Here is a 22025-nt window from a genome sequence, read left to right as displayed (position 1 = left end):
TGTATATACACATTCATATAGTTTATACTTTTATATTTATATAGTTTATACTTTTTATTTAAATACCTTCTTTTTTTCTTGGTTTATTTTTTCTTGAATGCCGGACCGTTGTAAAAAGCATTTCACTGCATGTTGTACTCTGTATGTATGTGACAAATTAAATTTGAATTGATTTGATTTGATACTGTAGTACTGATATACACCCAAAGGGGGCGCTGGGACTAAATAGATTAAAGTCTCTGGTTACCAGCATTTTACTCCATTTGCAATTTTTTCTCCCTGTGAATGTCAGCAAATAAGCTTCTGAAATTTAGAATTAAACTATGAAAGAGTTTATCAAAAAAACAGAAAGCAGAACTGAGGCAACGCTGGCAAAATGAGAAATTATTGGAACTCCGAATAGTGCAAGCAGGTTTTTACTAAGTATGATCAAGTTTCAAGTTTACTTGTTATATGTATTGATGTCACAGTGTGTAAAGGAAACATTTGTGACGTGCAGCAAACTCCAGCAAATATTAAACATTAAACAATAATAAACAGTAAAGAAAAGAGGAAGTAAGTAAGGGATAGTAATCATGAGGCATAAGCACTTTATACATTTACAAGTGTGTGCAGAAGTGTATGTATATATTACATGAATATTTACGTCTGACATATTAGCATGATGAACTTTCAGAAAATGAGTATGTGTATCCCTAAGCCACTCCTGTCTTATCTTATCTGTGTGCTTAGTGTTGTAGGAAGGTAAACTTTTGGCCCAGTCTGTGGTCCTGAGTGCTGTGGAACAGGATTTTATTGAGGAAATCTCTGTACTTTGCTCCATTTAGCTTTTCCTCAACCGTGACCAGTTGCAAAGTCCCAACTGCAGAAAAACATTCGTACAACATAATGCTGCCACCACCATGCTTCACTTTTTGGATGGTTTTAGGTAGATAATAAGTGTTGCCTCAGCAATAATTTTTATTAAGAAAACAGAAGTAAAGTCGAGAGCAAAGCAGCAGCGATGCCCGCAAGCAAAACAGCAGCGGCATCACATAACCTCTTCAGCTAGGCATAGGCTTACAGCATATAATGTTCCATCTCACTGTTAATACAATAAAAAAAGATCTAAACATTACACAAACTATTAAACCCTGAATGAAAAGCAGAAGAGAAAGAAAGAAAAACACTTACTTAGATTGAACAAACATTAAGGTGCAGCTGTACGGCCAAATATTTTATCTTGGTTTCATCAGACCACAGAATCTCTTTCGGTTAGGTATGTAAGCCTGGTTCCCTGAGGGGAACGAGAGGCTGCGTCAACAACACATTGGGAACGCTGTTTTTATTTACATTTTACACAGTGTCCTACCTTTTTTTGGATTTGGACTTGTACACGTTTATCTTAGCTTCTATTTGGTTTTACTGGGTTCTGCTGCTATTTTTTACTTGATGGGGAAATAAAATGTCTAATAATACATGTAAAGTATTGCAGTAAAATGAGTTGATGTGCAGACCTGCAGTAACTACAGCGGAATAAAGTTGATCAGTCACACTATGAAGTTATGGGAAAGAGTAGTGGAAGCCAGGCTGAGAGAAGAAGTGACCATCTGTGAACTAGTTTTTTTTATGATGTAACGACAGCATATTTCAAATTTCAGCAATATTTCTAAGGTGAAAGAAGGCGATCCTGGTGATATTATTCATGTGAGCCTCAAAGGAAAGAGTCGATTCAATAATCACACCAAGGTCTTTGACTGCTGTACACACTTCGACAGAAACACCATCCAGAGATGCTACGTAAGTTTGCTTCTAGCTGCATGTGGTCCTAGTAAAAGTACTTCCATCTTATCTGAGTTGAGCAGAAGAAAGTTATCAAGCATCCACTGTCTAATGTTGCTGACACCTTAATAATTAGCGAATAGAATGCTAGCTAGAACAAGGTTAGATTCAGATTCTTTCAGAATGTGCCTCATGGGAGGGTGGGGAGGGGAAAAAATAAAGACATAATCAAGGCTTTAACATATAGTCCAACATCCACATACAATAATGCACAATGAACAAAAACAAAAATATTGTCTTAACATCACTAGAGCAGATTCTCAAAGAAAAAAAAAACCTTACCCAGGTTAACCTGAGACAAAGCTGAAGACGCAGGGACACTCAGCACATAGAGACGGCAAAGCAAGTAACTGAGGCACAAGGAAACAATGATTAGATTAACAAGTGGGAGAAAACAACATGGGGGGACATGTGATGGACAAAAGGAGTAAACCTGCCAAAGTCCTAAAATCCTAAAATATTGATCTTCAGAACCAGGAAACAGCAGCTGCAAATTCCACAATATTCTGAAACTGTTGATGTTTGAGTTGTATAAGCAAGATATCAGTAAGTTGCTCTTAACAAGGGGGTCTGCCATAAACCTAATGTTTAATCTAATGACTTTTAATAGAGTATTCAGATTATTATTATTTAATTTTAGTTCATGAATGTGTTAGATGGTTCTCCAACAGGGACACTGGATAAGGAACCATGACCAAATTATTCTCCACAAACTGCATATCTTTCTACAGGAACATTTGCCAGTTGCACAGTTTTTACAACACTGCACTGCACATCAGACACTGATGACATGAGGTTTTCAGCCACTACAAATAGATAAAAGAGCAGCTAACCACAGCAAGCAGGCATGATCAGATGCACTGGCTTTGCTCATTTGGGGTTTTGTCAATGTTCTATAAACTGTGCTAGAAACTAGAAAAGTAGCATTTGCTGTACATGCTAAGAAGCACTTGATGCTAGGTTTTTATCTTTATATCCCAGCTTTTTCAGAACTCCTGTCATGTGAAGTGGTGGAGGAAGATTTGGGAAACTGTCCGAACATAAACATAGCTTCAGGATTTAATTTGTTTAAATTACAATTTTAAGCATATTTAAAAAAAAAACCCACCATCAACAAATCTAAACAAATTAAAATCTTTTAGCTTTTGCTCTGTGGTCTTCAAGATCATGTTGTGCATGTGTTCAGGTGTATGTTCTACATGGTCTACCAGCTTAGCCACTATCTCTCTCTGTAACTATGGCAGTTACTGAAAGCACAAAGAGACAGACATTAGTCAGTTGTCTGCAAAAGGCATAAGAGAGAATCATGACGCATTTATTTACCTTGTCTTTGTCTTCGACTGTCAATTGACCATGAGCCTATTATTACATCCTGTTTTTTTCATTACAACACATGTTGACAGACATGTTTTTCCTTCTATTTGCTTATTTTCCAGTATAAATGATTCTATTTCTACCAGCCTCCCCTTTATACATCTTGAATTAAAAAAAAAAAAAATGCATCTTGTCAAGTTTGACATTCAGTCTCTGACTTTCCAGTTTCTGTACTTAAGGTACAGCTTTACCTCTTAAATCTTTGCTACAAAGTAATGACAATGACAAACATCTACTCTTGGTTTTAAATAAACATTAACCATTATATGGTATAATTGGAGTGAAGGCGTGTGTGCCATACACAGCCCCGTGAACAATTATTGCCCCTGAAATTTAATGTTTTTTGCGAGTAACAGACATTTGATTCTTCTTGTTGTTTTCTGCTTGTTGTTTTTTGTGTTTTGAAGAGGCAAAAAAGAAGAAAGTTTCAGTGCAAGTTATAAAGTTTTACAAATAAAATTGTGCTTTATAGACAGTAGTGTCTCATTCTGAAATCTGAACCATTTTCTTTAACAGCAATTCTAACAGTAGTGAAGGTACTAGACACATAAAAAAAAAAAAAAAAAATATTATTGTGTATTGGTGACGAGGTGTTCTAGTTTCTGGGAGGCCACTTCTTTCTCACCAGTCACCAGTCACCAGTGTTAGCTCCAAAAATGACATACAGCCTGACCTCTTTATTTCATGGGTTTGCAAAAAAAGAACTTTGTGACCTGTTTTTTTTTGTGTTGTTAACTTAAAGAGAGACAAAAAGTGAGGGAACATCTATTTTTAACTGCTTTAATGAATGTGGGGAACAAAGAGGAACACCTTCTGCTGCAGAATGTGCACAAAAAGAAAAATTATAAATAGACAAAAAATACTATACATTTTAATATTTCATGAATAAAGATTTCAATATCTATGGTTATTTTAATATAATAAAAAAAACAACCCAAAACCTGTGCATTTTGATATGATCAAGAGAAGTACACACTGAGTCACTTGACGATGAAGCAGAAACTTTTTTCAGTCTGAGGAGGATTCAGACTACACTGATTTTGATGCTGATGAACAAAGAATTGATGTGATCAATGACTATGAGGAAGTTAAAATTTATGACAACTGTGTAGCACATTGTCCAATGTACACAAGCTAGCAACAATTATATGTTTAAACTGGGTCATTTTCTATTGATAAAATATTATATTTATTAAATGTTTTTATTAACATGCACTTCAGAATCAGTTTTATTGTTTACCATAGACACAATGTTCTTCGGACTAAAGAGGAGAGGGACCATCTGGCTTGTTATCAGCACAATGCAGGTTACCTTTTGAGTGTTCGCTTGCTCATTAGGGATCTTTTTATTGTATTTGTTTTGTTTGTTTAAACTGTATTTCTCATTAATACCCTTATTAACTTTAATGTATATGGATATATCACAACACTCTATCCCAAAAAAAAGAAGAGTGAAGTACAATACCAGGACATGCACACATTTCTGTACACACAATGTGCAATTACCTGACTATCCAGTCAAATGAGGTCCCTTCCAGCAAGGATCTGCCCCATCCAGGGTTTTCATTTGTATACTTTTAGCTAAAAACATTGTCTCAACCAGCTTTAGAGATATACTGTTTTCCAAAAGATATTCAGCCACCTGACAAAATGTTCTACAAATGTTATATTACAATTCCAATCTGTTTGATATTTTATTTAATCAAACAGAAACTAAAAATCAGTGATCAGCTGACAGTGAAATTACATTAGGAATAAAAAAAATTATCATCTTGCTTGCATGCATATCCAACCACACCTAATTTGATAATAGGCTGCAGTCTATTTGTTGGTGCCACGAGTAATGAAGAATACAGAACAGGGATTGATTTAACAAAGCCTAACAACTAAAAATGTTACACTTTCTTTTAAGCATAGGTTTACTGTTGATGACTTTCTTAAATGAGTAGTCTGATGTGCCAACATTTATATTATTCATTTTATATATATATATATATATATATATATATATATATATATATATATATATATATATATATATATATATATATATATATATATATATATATAATAATTTATGTAGCCCATTTTATAACAATCCGTTAACAAGGTGCTTTACAATAAAAGTACTAATAAAACACAAATAGAGCATTCACATCCAAGTATCAGTCAAGAACCACATAAGAAATAAAAATAAACAAAGATTTAAAAGTAGACAGATTTTAGGCTGATCTTATATTAAAAGGCAAATTGTTCTACAGTTTACAGGCAGCCACAATAAAAGCTCAGTCACCTGTTTTTGTACTTAGTCATTGGTACATGAAAAAGAAGCTGAGGGGACAATGCAGTATTGCACTGTAATTTATTGTACAATGTCAAGTCAAGTCAAGTTTATTTCTATAGCACTTTTCACAACAGACATTGTCTCAAAGCAGCTTTAGAGAAATCAACAGTGAAGGTGAATGGTGTGTATTTATCCCTGATGAGCAGCCGTGGCAACTGTGGCAAGGAAAAACTCCCTTAGATGTTATGAGGAAGAAACCTTGAGAGGAATCAAACTCAAAAGGGGAACCCAATCTCACTTGGTGACATGTCACCAAGGACAAAGTGGTTTCCTTGTGGGTATTTCCTTTCTTGTAGGCCTTTTCCTCTTGTTTGTTTGTTTGATCTGTATTGATGGCCTCCCAACAAGGCCCAGGACATTCAAACCCATCCCTATACTTACAAGGTGCTAACGCTAAATAAAGATCTCTTTCAAGCTCACTCTGTGCTGCTGGGGACGGTTTCTCATCAACGCCTTGGGTGGTTCCATGAAATTCCGGAGTAAGAACGGGAGCTTTGAGGATGGATTGGACTTTAGTTAATGTCAACAGTCTGCTACACTGACTTAGGACTACATTTCGCTTCGGATCATCATCACTGCACCCTGCAACATCGTATATCTGCTATAAATGGACATTCGGTGCAACCCAGATGAGGATGGGTTCCCTCTAGAGTCTGGTTCCTCTCAAGGTTTCTTCCTTATGCCATCTCGGGGAGTTTTTCCTTCACCACAGTCGCCACCGGCTCGCTCATCAGGGACAGACTTACTTATAAAGCACATATTCACTTTTAATCACCACATTATCTGTGTAAAGCTGCTTTGAGACAATGTTTATTGTTAAAAGCGCAATACAAATAGAATTGAATTGAAGCTGCATTGTGGCAAAGTCTTCTGTAATTCACAATTGTTAGATTAATTTAAACTGAAATTGTATTTATACAGTATGTTGCTATACTTCGACCATCACAAGTTCTGAAAAGATTTTTGCAATCTGACCTTTAATAATTTTATATTACTGTGGCTTCACACTGCCCCACTGCAGAGAATCTCATTATCTGCTTTAGTCAAAACAGTGTATATGTCATAAATTAGCCACAGAATAATTGACATCATTTCAGCTTCACTTTAGTTGACAGGTTCACACGTCTATATAAAGTATGAAGGTTAGACAGTAGATTAGAAAATGAGATTAACTAATCTAAATGTTTTCAAAACTGAGTTATATCAACATTTTCCTGTATAGCGTTTTTTTTTTTTTTTTTTTTTTTTTAATGCTATTCAGTATTTAATCTTACAAACAGTGAATGAATTTGTCGCAATACAAGGGGGACAAATAAATACTGCAACTCTTCTGTCAATTTTCTGATTATTCAAACATTTATATCCTTATAACTGTGGTCCCTTCCAGTGTGGCTCTGCCCCATCCAGGTTTTTAATTTGATAGCAATTTTAGCAATGGACATTGTTACAAGCAGCTTTATAGATACACCATGTTTTGCTAAATTGTTTATGTGTAAAAATGTGTATATTGAAGAAAAGGAAAATTTTTTCCTAGTGAGCTCATTCGAATCAATACTAAGGAATACCAGGATAAGGTCGCCCCTTAAACCCAAACAAGAAGGAGACTTGCGGGGGAAAACACAGGGAGACTAACAGTCTCTTAAATTAGTTACAGTGGTGTAATTGGACATTACTCAAGCATCAAGACCACTGCGTAACACTGGCTATTACGGCAGGGTTAGAGTTAGGGAAAAACAGCCGTTATTAAAAAAGTACTATCTGAAAGCATAAAAGATTCTCATGTAGAGTTTCAAAGAAGCTGTTCTGGCATCTGGTAATGGCCTGATATCATTCTAGCACCCTTATTGTTTTATTTTTATTATTTTTTTTTACCTGTTTATGAGGAATTGAAAAGAGGAAGTCTTTCTGAGGTCTCATTTTTTATTTATTTTTTTGCTTTTTATTATTATCAACTGGTGCTTTGGTCTGTTGCAGCTAAACAGTTATAGAATCTCCACCTATCATAAGCAGGCTGTGGCCAAAAAAGAAACCCCACCTCTTCAGATGCATTAAGAAACTATCATCAGGACCTCATGAGCTTCTCGTTGGGACGGCAGCAACGACACTGCAACTAGAACCAAACCAAACAACTCCTTAACAAGCAGGATGCTGGGACTTCGTCTTGCTTTAACGCTTGGTAAATTCAACATTTTTATCAATACATTTGGTTTGTTCATAATGCAAAAATATAATTTATCTTTTACTGTGAAGACATTTAACATTTGCAAAGAATATTTACATGAACAAAAAACTTACATAATACCAAAACAACAATGACCACAATAGGAACAGAGTTTACATAAACTAATACTGAATTCTAAAACTTCTGAAACTTTGATTGTATTTATAAGAAAATTGGTTTTGAGAAAAATGCCATTTCAGGTGTTTTCACTCTAACTGTTGTGGTGTTTCTAATGAAATATCTTTGTTATTATGTCATAATTTGAGACATAATAAAAAAATTATATTGCTACAGGTTTCGAAAAATAATACAGATTTATCTTAAATGTGGAATATGTAAAATAATCATTTTTACATGTATATTCTTGCAATGTGAAAAAATACAGCATTGTGTGTCTTTTTTTATTGATCACATTTGATAAAAAAAACTGATAACTTTGTAAAACTGATAGCGCTGGTAAAATAAATAAATAAAGATTGCTGTATTTGTTGTCTTTAGATATTTATCATTTTAAACTTCCAGAGTTCGGCTGGAAGGAGGGCACAAGTTTTGGTGGTCTGCCCTACAGTACACTTTCTTTGACAATTTATAAGGCAAATGCATAGAAAGAATCTCAGGACGATGCGACCGTATACAGAATCATTTCCTACTTAAAGACATATATAAATATTAATATATTAATACAAAATAATTTCAAAAGTTGTTACCTTGTGAATGTATCCAGACTGAACATCCACCATATAGAACACAAGCAGAGAAAAGATGATGATGATCAGGTGATCAGGAATGTTTTAGTTCTTAGTCATGTTTACATCACTGACTCCCCCTTACTGCCTTCTGCCGCTCTCATTATTAGCTTTGTAAACTAGTCTACATCTGTGGTGTGTGAGAGACACAGGAAATGATACACGAGTGGTAGATTAAAAAAGCCACAGCAATGAGAAGAAAATAAAACTAAAGTAATAAGGCTGGTTTGAAAATGTAAGAAGTATAAAATACAGAATAAACAAAAACTTTATGAGTGAAAGTATAAAGTTGTCCGAAAAATAAATAGTGAAGTAAAATACCAGAAAAATCTATTTAAGTACATTAACAAAGTATTTGCACTTTATTACTTCCCATCTTTGAGCAGGAGCACAGAACTTTGGTCTGAGCACTTGATCATACATACTTCTATTTCTGTTACTTCTTTTAACTTTTTACATCACTGGTTTTACATCATCTTAATTTTCTCTCCATAGTCAGTGTTCTTAGAGCATCATTGCAGGCTGGTAAGTGTATTTTTTACTTTAATTCATTTGATTTACTTTATACATCGGGGATGTCAGGCAAAGATTCTGATTCAAATAACAGTATTTTACCTTATTATTTATTTTCATAAATATACAACTGAGTCATGAAATGCTGTAAGATTGTTACTATTACAAATACAAGATAAATTGGCCTTCTGATTTAAAGATCACAAATAATAAGAACTAATGTGTGAATTAAGAGATTTACATTCAGGACACATTATTTTCTGCACTACAAGTTCACTAAACTATGTAGAAGGTCAAATTTTCATATTTTTTCTCATTATAAATATAAATGATCAAAATCTAAACCACTTGAAGCTTTCATACTGTAAAACTCAGCAAGCACATTATAATTAAGTGCAGTATATATATATATATATATATATATATATATATATATATATATATATATATATATATATATATATATATATATATATAAATGTAGAAACATCTATTAAAATATCAAGAAGATGTACTCTCACACCAAAGGAGAATTTATTTTATCATAACTACCTTTCATCATCATATAGACAGGTGGACTATACTCTATGTAGAAGATGCAATCTGAAGGAGATTGGAGACTGTAAGCTGTTGGCAGGGGACAGTGTAGCTAGACAGTATTGGGTGGTGGTCTGCAGGATGGCTTTTGAGGTGTAGAAGAAGAGGAGGAGGTGCTAGACGATTGGGCAACTACTGCAGAAGTGATAAGGGAGACAGCTAGAAATAGAAAGGAAGACAAAGAGACGTGGTGGTGGAAAGAGGAAGTGCAGGAGAGCATAAGGAGGAAGAGGCTGGAGAAACAGAATTGGGATCGACAGAGTGATGAGAAAAGTAGGCAGGAGTACAAGGAGATGTGGCAGCAGGTAAAGAGGGATGTGCCGAAAGCCAAGGAAAAGGCATATGAGGAGCTGTAGGAGAAGTTAAAAAAGAGGAAAGAGGAAAGAGAAAAGGATTTGTAGCGATTGCCCAGGCAAGGATGTGCTGCAAGGATGTGCTGCAAGTTAGAGCAATAAAGGATGGAGATGGAAATGTGTTGACTAGTGAGGAGAGTGTGTTGAGAAGATGGAGGGAATATTTTGAGCAGCTGATGAATGAGGAGTTGTGGTATTGAATGAGGAAGTCTGGTGTGGCAGAGAATTATGTGAGGGTGGTGCAGGACATGTATGTACATGTATGTGTGACAAGTGTGCAGTAGGAATCACAGACTGGTTTAAGGTGGAGGTTGGATTGCATCAAGGATCAGCTCTGGGCCATTCCCTGTTGCATGGACAGTTTGAAGGATGAGGTCAGACAGAAGTCTCCATGGACTATGATCTGTGTGAATGAGAGGGAGGGCAGTAGAGTGGTGCAGTTGCAGGGAAAAGAGGTGGTGAAGGTTGATGAGTTCAGGTACTTTGGGTCAACAGTGCAAAGTAATGGATAGTGTGTTAGAGAAGTAAAGAAAAGAGTGCAGGCAGGGTGGAGTGGGTGGAGAAGAGTGATAGCAGGAATTATTTGTCATTGAAGAGTATCTGCATGAGTGAAAGGGAAAGTTTATAGGACTGTGGTGATACCTGAGATGTTGTATGGTTTAGAGACAGTGGCATTGAGTAAAAGACAGGAGGTGGAGCTGGAGGTAGCAGAAATGAAGATGCTGAGATTTTCTTTGGGAGTGAGGCCGATGGACAGGATTAGGAAGTAGCTTATTAGAGTTCATTAAACATGTAGGATGTTTTTTAGACATAGTAAGGGAGGCACAATTAAGATGGTCCTGATATGTGCAGAGGAGGGACATGGGGTTAATCTGTAGGAGAAAGCTGAGGATGGAGCTGCCAGGAAGCTCCATCCTCCATGTGGTGAAGGAAGACATGCAGGTATTTGGTTTAAAAGAGGCAGATGTAGAGGACAGAGTAGTAGTATGGAGACAGATATTCTGCTGTAGGAACCTCTAATTGGAGCAGCTGAAAGAAGAAGAAAAATAAAATAAAAATAACTATCATTAGCATCATTATTGTATTCATTGTATTTAATTTTTTTTTAGTTCATCCTCATGAAGCTTTAGCATATAACAAAAAGTGTTGAAGGAGGGGGTCCTTATATGTGTTTATGCTTACTCATGTGTTCTTTAACTTTCAATTATTTCGAAATCTTACCATATACCATGCATTTTGCTGTTTGTTTTAGATGGCATTAAGATACAACTTGTTAATGGCAATAACCCCTGCTCTGGTAGAGTGGAGGTCTCTCATAATTTCCTTTGGGGAACAGTGTGTGGTGATTACTGGGATCTGACTGATGCACAAGTAGTGTGTAGACAGCTTGGTTGTGGTGACGCTGTCAGCGCATATAAAGATGCTCACTTTGGTCCAGGAAATGGTCCAATATTGATGGATGATGTTCACTGTTCTGGAAATGAAAGTGACATCATAAATTGCCGTCAAAATAAATTTGGAGTCCACAACTGCAACCATAAAGACGATGCTGGTGTTACTTGCTCAGGTACAGAACACATATGAAGTTGTAATGATTGTGATTACATTTATATGACATTGATTACTTTTTTTAAATGATAAAAAATTTGTAATTTTATTGTTAATGACTAATGAGTAAATTCAAATTGTTAACTTGTACCAAATATCCATGTTTCTAGAATTTGAATTTCTAATCAAATTATTGTACCTGATCAGATCTAATATAAACATGGTGTTATTTATATTAGATCTGATTGGAACTAGAGCAGGCACTAAGGCCGTTGGTGTTGTCAGCACAAAATTTGTCCCCTTTGGTTTGGGCCACTGCCTCTCATGTCTGTGCACGGCCCTTCATATAAGTATAAAGAAATTACAGAATATTAATTAGCAACTTCTGTCCTGTCAGGTTTTAAAATTCATCACTGCTGTGGTAGAAATCATAGCAACAGATTAACTTTTGCTGATGAGCTGCTCCTTTTTTTTCTAAATGTATCACAGTGCATTTTAATCTGTTCCATTGTGGGACAATTATTTCTTTACAAAATCAAGTTTAACTGCCATTATTTCTATCATGCATTTGCACTTGCACTTATCAACAAGCTTAACTATTTCAAAATTGCAATTGACAAAACTGGCACAGTTTTTAACATGTAATATTGTTTTTTTTCCATGAGCAAAGTGGCAATTCTCAAGCAAGGCCTGTATAAAATTTACCCTTTTCTGCAAATTCAGTTGCTTTTGTTTCAAATTGTATTACATTTCTCTGGCTTATGAGTACAAATGATGGAAAGATAAAACAGTTGTTAAATAATATGAAAAAAAAAACGGCTGCCTTTTTATATATTATTAGCGTATAATCAGATCAGACTGGTGAATGGTCCAAGTAACTGTTGTGGTCGAGTGGAGATCCAGCACAAAGCCCAGTGGGGAACAGTGTGTGATCATGACTGGGACTTAAAGGATGCAGAGGTGGTGTGTAGGCAGCTTGGATGTGGGAAAGCCGTCAGTGCTCCTCGTAATGCTCGCTTTGGTCAGGGAAGTGAACCAACCTGGCTGGACGATGTTCAGTGTACTGGAACTGAGAGCTACTTAGATCAGTGCTCACACAGAGGATTTGGAGAAGAGAACTGTGGACATCATAAAGATGCTGGAGTCGTGTGCTCAAGTAAGTTATTCTTAAAAAAGTTTAAAGTGTAATATATATATATTATATATATATTAGTCAAACCCACTTATCTCGACCTCGGTTAACTCGCCAACCCTATTAAGTCGACGTTTTTGATGTGGAACCGCCAAACTCTCGCTTTGTCTTAGCATTTTTTAATCAGTTATGTCGATTCTTATATGTCGCCGAACCCTAATATTTCGAGCACAAAGGGGGGCAAATTTGCCACTTAACGTCGGTTATCTCGATCGGCACTGTGCAGCCGCAGAAGAACTTGCGGAAGTGGTGAAAAAATAAAGCCTTACAGATGCTACAGGTGTAGGATACTTTTCAGAGCTGTGTCAGAGTAAAATGACTTGAGAATTTAATTTTGACACTGGTTAGCTTTTTGTAAAAACTACACCCGCACGTTTTTTTTGTGATTTTGTGAGCGATCTTTGTGTTTGCAATGTTGAAGAATATAAAAAAAGGTTTATTTTGAGAATCGACGGTGGTTTGTAATGTATTCTGGTAAATCTCTGCTGTTAGTTGGTTGTTAATGTTATGCGATGAACGGGAGGCGGAAGCCGAAGTGAAAGCAAAACAGTTTATTGCAACACAGGGCAAAGCCAAACACAAACACCCGCCTTGAAAGTGAATAATTCGGTGGTGCGCTCTGGGAGCAGGCTCCTACAGGCTCCTACATTGACTCAGATCTCTCCAAATGCTGTGGTATCAATTGGAGAAGTCCTTCAGTTCAGATGTTCTACACCCAGCCCAACATGCATATCTGTAGACTTCAGTTTATAAAAAAATGGAACATTAATAAAGAAGCGAACTGCAGAGTCTACAGCAACATTTACTCTAACTGCAGAAGCCTCACATCAGGGCGAGTACACCTGTGATTACACATACGGGGAAAGTAACTCCACTTCATACAGGAGTAGCTCCATTAGCATTACTGTCGGTAAGTGCAGTTATAATGTAATATAGACCAGTGTTGAATTATTAATTATATATTGTCCTGTCCAAGAATTTGGACAAATGTTCTATAATTGACATATATCGTTATTCACTTTGGCTTTATTAACAGACTAACACAAAACACTGTCACTCAATGATAGAACAAACAAAGCATCTACTATCTATTATAGATCTAGTATTACTGTTATATCCCGATCAGCCATAACATTATGACCACATACCTAATATTGTGTAACATCAACACCTTTAACTTCTTTAGCAGTTTGAGCTACAGGAGCTTGTCTGTTGGATCAGACCAGCTACAAGATGGCTGTGCGGTGGTAGCGACATTAGCTTCTGCAAAGAGAGAAGGTAAGTGCCACAGGGATGCAGGGAGTGTGGCACGGAGACGCAGCGTCTTGTTCCCTCGGAGAACTAGGGTTACGTTCGTAACCGATAGACTTCCCCTTCGGGAACTCGAGCTGCGTCGAAACGCTTTGGGAACGAGTGTCCAATCACGCCACACTGACCAGGCCCTGCCCAGTGTGTGAGGGCCTCGGCACATGCACGCAGGACAGAGGAGCCCGGAGTGGCTCTGGGTTGAGGCCACAACCCAACAAGGTCAGTGGGGGGGGGACCACCCCACAGCGTTGCAATGTACCGGTGTGATACTCCAGCAGACCAGGCCGTAGAGGCCGCCACATTCCAGGCGAGTGAGCCCCGACCCCGAGCGGAGCGGGGACCAGGACTCGTAGCTGAAAGGATAGCATCCACTACCCACCTGCTTAACGTCTGCCCATCGGCTAGGAAACCTTTCCTATTAGAGCCACAGCAGACGAACAGCTGCACCGACCGCCTCCATGGACAAGCATCCAGTGTTCGCACTGGACACAGTCGGGTCTGTAAACCCTGGTCAGGGTCTATAAACAGAGTAGGGCAAATTGCCTGTAACTGGGGCAACTGCCAAGTTCCCAGACAGGCACTCTGGGTCGCGTCCTGGGCCTCAGCCTCCGGGCGCCACGGAGGAAACGTGTCACCAGAGGGTGCTTACCCAGTGACTGCCCCGCAGGCAGGGTAATATATGCCGCGATTGCGGACACGTAAACCTTCAGGGTCGAAGGGGTTAACCCTGTGGCAAACTGTTCCTGTAAAAACTCCGGAACTTAACCGACCGGCAGTAAACTGGGCCCAAGTCATGGTGCGCACACCATGACGTGAACAGTCGCCATCGTGCGGTGTATGACCTCCTCTTGGGGGGAAGCTCTGGAGTGGAGAAGGGTCTCTACTACATCGGTAGAGAGACCAGCTGCTGCAAACTGTGCCTCCTTAGGGGCCACAGCCGCAGTTTCCACAACTCCGGGCGGGGGTGAACCAGGGTTTCGCCCGCCTGCGAGAGGAGATCCCTCCTGGGAGGAATTTCCCACGGAGGGCCCTTGAGTAGGGATACCAGTTCCGCAAACCATGGCTTGCCAAGACAATGAGGCGCTACGAGGAGGAGACTCCCTCCCAGCGAACTCTTTCCAAAAATCTGCCAACATCTCCAGGCAATTTAAGTGCCATGAGAGACGTGGGCCACTCCACAGAAACTGGGTGGCCACTCATGACCGCTCCCCACCCCGCGAGGAAAGCGTCCGTTGTTAGCGTTAAGCAACAACAAGGAGTCCCTAAAACGGCGCCTTGGGACAGAAACGTTGGGTCCTTCCATGCATCCAAGGCTCGAAGGGCACACCGCGGGACCTGTGATGGTACGATACAGACTTCCTCTGGGGGAGAACCCTTCTCCCCCAGAGCCACCACTGAAGGGGCCTCATGTGGAGGAGGCCGAGTGAAATTACACTGAAAGCTGCCGCCATGAGACCCAGCAGCCTCTGAAACCAATGGAGGAAAGCCACGCCCTGAACATGTCTTATGGCAGGGCTGGCGGACAGCCCTCCTGAACCCGAACGGCAGGAGCAGTGTACTGCATCCGTTGAAGCCGTACCGGCCAGACCGGCCTTCCGGTGGTGCCGGGGAAGGATGGGCACCGTAGCATGAGGTGCACACTGCCCTCCAAGATGCAAGCCATCAGGCTTACGCACCACAGCCCATTCACTATAGGTGACTATAAACCTCAGGTCGTCCAGCCGCTCTTCGGGCTTAGAGTGTCGCCAGGGGCCTCTAGGACCTCCCCGCAAAAATTGGGTGGCAACGCTCTCTTTCTGTGCTATTTCGTTGTGCCTGGACGTACCAGGGCGAGGCCCATTGGAGCGGCGATGAAGTACTACTGAAATGGCACTTTGGTCTTCTGAACCCGCCAGCAATCGCCCTTACCTACAGCGTTACCAGGTCAGGCCAGGAGGGGTCACCGTGGCATTCAGAAGGAAACTCACACCATCCCCTATAGCAAGCCAGCCTGGTATGCCTGCAACACTCTCATCGTGTGGAAACAACCCGCAGCCTGACCTGCCGCGTAGCCCTACCTACCAGAGCCAAGCGGCTCTTCGTAGGCAAACCGATAGACCTTCATAGATGCAGCACTCGGGGAGAGATAGCTAGCTAGCGTCTCTACCACAAGCGGCATTGTCCCGTAGCCGCGCTACTTAGTCCCAATAACATTCGTGCACAGCGAGAAACATTGAAAAAGCACGCACCGCACACGGGCCTCCCAGGTCCCAGAGGATTTGGAGTAGAGAACTGTGGACACAGTGAAGATGCTGGAGTTGTGTGCTCAAGTAAGTTATTCTTAAAAAAGTTTAGATTGGATATATATTGCAATATATATATATATATATATATATATATATATATATATATATATATATATATATATATAATTTATATTTATTAGGGATGCAACAATACATTTAGCCCACGGTTCAATACATACCTCTGTTTTTTAACCATGGTTTTTGGTTCGGTTCAGTTCTGATGGCTTAACACATAAAAGAGGTTAAGAAGAAACAAATAAAAACGATTTATTGCAATACTCCTTTATTTTACTTAAAAGCAAAGAACTCTTCTGCCAAATGAGCGCTTGCTTCCTCGGCATTATACTCAACAGCAAAACCGAAATGTCTCCACACCACAGATTTAAAAGACGCCGGCGCCTCCTCGTACTGTAGCCTCACTTCACCACCGCTCGCCATGTAAAGTGTGGAATGATGGTTCAGCGCCCCCTAACTTTAGAGCATAGTGATTAAACATTTACTCGTGGGGAGGAGTTTCCTCATCTCAGCTCGTAGACTTACAGGCACACACAAACAGTCAATTCGAAGGGAAATAAAAAGCACATAAATTATTTAAACGTAAAACCGAAAAAAACAATTCACAAGCGCGTATTGAACCGTGGATGTCGTACCGAACGGTTTAATATTATGTTGAGAATTGTGGCATCCCTAATATATATATATACACACACACACACACACACACACACACACAGAGTGGAACCCAAGATAACCGATGACCGAGACAAACGAAAACCAATATGGTGGCAATATATTACCGTGCTTGAAATTTCTTTATGTACATGATGTTTTTTAATCTTTAATAAATGAGAATGTGCATACACATGTTTTTGGAGGGTTTTTTACACAACAGTGTTGCCGCGATTTGTTTGATAGATCATGCGGATCGAGATAACCTGTAATGCGGATAAGGAGGCGGAATCCAAAGTAAATGCAAAGTTTATTGAGACTCAGGAGATACTTGTAGCGAAGCAGTAATATCCAGTGGTGCGCTGGTCCACAAAGTTCTCTGAAAGCAGAGACAGTTCGTGTAGAGAATCCACAGATCCACGCTATGGGATCGGGGGGAATGAGTGAATGAGAGTCAGGTGTGTGTGATCAGCATGACTGCGACGAGCTCCGTGGCACGCACGGGAGAAAAAGCAGGGTGCTTCGGGGAATTCCGCCGCCGAAGGGGGCGTGGCAGGGGTATTCCTGACATGACTGACCTTAAGTTGCAAATTTGCCCCCCCTTGTGCTCGAGATATTAGGGTTCAGCAAAATAAAATAAAAAATCTACATAACCAATTAAAAAATGCTAAGACAAAGCGAGAACTTAGTGGTTCCACTTCAAAAAGTGGTTCAACTTAATAGGGTTGGTGAGTTAACTGAGGTCGAGATAAGTGGGTTCCACTGTATAATAAACTGTTTGGGTTTTTTGGTTATTTTTACTTATTTATTAAATCTACTTTCCAACTATTAGACATGCAGGCTCCTACATTGACTCGGGTCTCTCCAAACTCTGTGGTATCAATTGGAGAAGTCCTGCAGTTTAGATGTTCCACACCCAGCCCATCATGCATCTCTGTAGACTTCAGTTTATATAAATCTGGAACATTAATAAAGAAGCAAACTGCAGAGTCTACAACAACATTTACTCTGACTGTAGAAGCTTCACATCAGGGCGAGTACACCTGTGATTACACATACGGGGAAAGTAACTCCACTTCATCCAGGAGCAGCTCCATTAGCATTACTGTGGGTAAGTGCAAATAGAATGTAATATAGACCAGTGTTTAATTATTAATTATATATTGTCCTGTCCAAGAATTTGGACAAATGTTCTATAATTTACATATACCGTTATTCAATTTGGCTTAATTAACAGACTAACACAAAACACTGTCAATCAATGATAGAACAAACAAAGCATCTACTATCTATTATAATTTTAGTGTTACTGTTATATCCCAATCAGCCATAACATTATGACCACGTACCTAATATTGTGTAGCATCGACACTTTTAACTTCTTCAGCAGTTTGAGCTACAGGAGCTTGTCTGTTGGATCAGACCACACAGACCAGCCTTCGCTCCTCACGTGCACCATGACCCGATCGCCGATTCACCACTGTTTCTTCCTTGGAGCACTTTTGATAGACACTGACCACTGCAGACTGGAAACATCCCACAGGAGCTGCAGTTTTGGAGACGCTCTGAACCCTTACGTTTGCCCATTTTTCCTGCTTCTAACATCAACTTTGAGGACAAATATTCACTTGCTGCCTAATAAATAAATCCACCCACTAACAGGTGCCATGATGAAGATCATCAGTGTTCTTCACTTTACCACTCGAATGTTGTAATGTCATAATGCTAAGCCTGATCTCCTATGCCCTTAACTTCTCTCACCCTAAAACAATTAAATATTTGAATAAGATGCAGGTTCCACCATATAAGTCTCTATGTAACATGTTATTATAGAAATAATAAAATATAAAGCTGTTAGAGTATATTAATATTAAGCTGCTTCTTCATCCAGTACATTGCAAAAATAGATCTTTCAGATTAGTAAATTTTTCTATTCTAAATATATTTTTATGCTTTGCACATTTTACCCTTTCTATTTTTGTAAAAAAAAAAAAGAAAAAATGTAAATTATTACAAAGTCAAGTAAACTCATTATTTCCAGCAAGTGTTGTATGGCTTGTACTAATCAACGAGATAACCATTTCAAAATGACTCCATTCAGTGCAAAGGACAAAACTGCTTATGTTGGAAATGTTCTTTCCTTACTCTTGCATCCATGCTTTTGTGATTAGATAGATAGATAGATAGATAGATAGATAGATAGATAGATAGATAGATAGATAGATAGATAGATAGATAGATAGATAGATAGATAGATAACTTTTTTCTTTTTGTGAATTCTTGCTAGTAACTGACCCTCCTTGTTGTTTTGTAGTGAACCTGCTGCAGCCCAATATCTCCTTCAGTGCTGCCGATGGATCATTCCACTGGGGATCTGATGGACCAGAGGTGACAAGGGGCTACAGCTTCTCTATTATCTGCTCAACTAAACCTCAGCATCCAGGAGGGTCCTTCCATTTAAAGTTAAGTGGATCCAACATCACCAAAACTCAATCAGCTGTTAACCACTCAGCCATCTTTCAGTTTCCTCAGGCAGATTTTGTCCATCAGGGAAACTACAGCTGTACTTATGAAGTTAACGTGTCTTCATGTACCTTTACCTCCACTGCCACTGAGCTCCTGGTCATCACTGTGAAAGGTGGAGTAAAATAAACTTGCTCTGTTAGTATTGTTTTGGAGTTACATTTTTTTTTTTTTTTTATGATGATGCTGATGATTTCTTTTTCAGCATCTCTGCTTCTCTACATTATTGGTGGAGTCACAGCAGGACTGCTTCTCTTCTTAGTTCCAGTCATCATTTGCTTTGTGAAGAAGCAAAAAAGAAGAAAGTTTCAGCAAAGGAACAGGAACAATAATCAGTGTGAGTTATAAAGTTTCACTTTAAAGGTCATGTTTTCTTCTGAAAGCAGTCACCACTGTTAGCTTAAAGAAGACATATATTTATCCTTTCATGCCAGAGGAGTTAGCAGAGGAAAACACATGGGAATTAACTTGTGTTGCAGAATTTGCACAAGAAGTAATTACTGTACAAATGAATGCAAATTAATATACATTTGAATCTTTAATGAATAAAAACACGAATCAGTATCAAATTGCCGAGGCAAATCAAAGGACTAACAACAATTAGGATGCTTTGGTTGCTGATTATTTTTCTGTAACAGCACAACACACTTTAATGTATTTTTTATGTTAAAATAGATTGAAATATAGAACAAAATGAGCTGTAAACCTGTGCTTTTTGACTTGATCATTTTCTAGGTGCCAAAAACACACGTGCAAGTCTCCAAGAAGAAATTGAGGAAGATGACGTTCAAGCTAATTATAAAAATTCAGTAACTTTTTTCCAGCAGGAGAAGCAGGAGAAGGATTCAGATTGGGATAATGACTTTGATTCTTCTGATGATGAACAAAGATGTGACATGAGTAATGTCTATGAGCAAGTAAACTTTTACACCAACTGTGTAGCATAGTGTCTAATATCCACAGGCCAGGAACAATTATTTGGTTAAATTAGATAATTTTTTTATTGATAAAATATTATTGCCAATTATAAACATTTCTATTAACATGAACTTCATGAACAGTTTTTTCCTTACTCGGAAATCTGTTTAGATATATACATTTTTTTTTAGATAGATGATTTGCAAATCTCATAAACCCGCATTTTATTCACAACGGAACATAGAAAACATATTAGATGTTGAAGTTTGAGAAAATGTAACATTTATGGAAAATATAGATAATTCTGAATTTGATGGCGCAACATGTTTTTAAAAAGTTGAGACAAAAAAAAAAAACGGACAACAAAAAGATGAAAAAGTATGTGGTACTCAAAAGAAACAGCTAGAGGAACCATTTACAAGTAATTAGGCAATTGGTGAGTAACATGATTAGATTAAAAGAGTATACAATATAGGCAACGTCTCTTTGCAATGATAGGCAAAGGCACTATAAATACTGAAAGGTATATACAGGTTTTAGAGCAGCATTTACTTTTATCATTTTTTAGCATTTAGAATGAATGAACACGTGGAATTATATATGGAATTATATACATAACAAAAAAGTGTGAAACAACTAAAAAATGTCATATTGTAGGTTCTTCAAAGTAGCCACCTTTTGCTTAGATTACTGCTTTGCACACTCTTGGCATTCTCTTGATGAGCTTCAAGAGGTAGTCACCTGAAATGGTCTTCCAACAGTCTTGAAGGAGTTCCCCGAGAGATGCTTGGCACTTGTTGGCCCTTTTGCCTTCACTCTGCGGTCCAGCTCACCCCTAAACCATCTCGATTGGGTTCAGGTCCGGTGACTGTGGAGGCCAGGTCATCTGGTGCAGCACCCCATCACTCTCCTTCTTGGTCAAATAGCCCTTGATGCCTTCAGTGTGACTCTACGATTTACATAGTCATGAAAATAAAGAAGACTCTTTGAATGAGAAGGCGTGTCCAAACTTTTGGTCTGTACTGTATATATATATATATATATATATATATATATATATATATATATATATATATATATATATATATATATATATATATATATATATAAAGATCTATAAGTGATCAAAAAAAATAAATGTGACTGTGTAAAAGGTACAAAATCTCTTGAAAAATATAAGTGAGTATATAAGATATAAAATTAAAATATAAATGTACAAAATACAGTATAAGTACATTGTATTATAATTATACAGAGATAATACAGAATGTACAGAGTGGTGGAGAACTGTATGATTATTACTGGCACTAAACTCAGTAAAGTGTTTGAGTCATCAGTGTTCTAGCAGTGCAGAAGATAGATAGATAGATAGATAGATAGATAGATAGATAGATAGATAGATAGATAGATAGATAGATAGATAGATAGATAGATAGATAGATAGATAGATAGATAGATAGATAGATAGATAGATAGATAGATAGATAAATTGTCTAGAAAAGACTTATTTGCAGAGTCTTGCTTGTGATTTTGTTTTAATCTATTTAGTGAATGGTCTCATCTTTTTTGCAAAATTTACTTATAAACAGCGCTTAAAATTTCCTTAATATTTC

At 38.1% G+C, this 22025-nt stretch overlaps 1 protein-coding gene across 1 annotated transcript; it reads left to right on the top strand.

The window, feature by feature from the left end:
- Positions 1 to 7638: 7638 nt before the first annotated feature.
- Positions 7639 to 20914, top strand: LOC310740327 (uncharacterized protein). The gene is made up of 8 exons (XM_083566975.1): positions 7639 to 7715; positions 9002 to 9031; positions 11222 to 11536; positions 12359 to 12673; positions 17804 to 18082; positions 19286 to 19609; positions 19700 to 19831; positions 20230 to 20914. Exons 1-8 carry the CDS (start codon positions 7685 to 7687, stop codon positions 20439 to 20441), a joined length of 1638 nt encoding a protein of 545 aa, XP_083423101.1. The 5' UTR covers positions 7639 to 7684; the 3' UTR covers positions 20442 to 20914.
- The last annotated feature ends 1111 nt before the right edge of the window (positions 20915 to 22025 follow it).

The sequence above is a fragment of the Silurus aristotelis genome (genome assembly GCF_946808225.1).
Source record: "Silurus aristotelis genome assembly, chromosome: 17".
In the NCBI taxonomy this organism is placed as follows: Eukaryota; Metazoa; Chordata; class Actinopteri; order Siluriformes; family Siluridae; genus Silurus; species Silurus aristotelis.
Note: the sequence above shows the minus strand (reverse complement) of the source record. Positions and strands in the feature narration are given on the sequence as shown.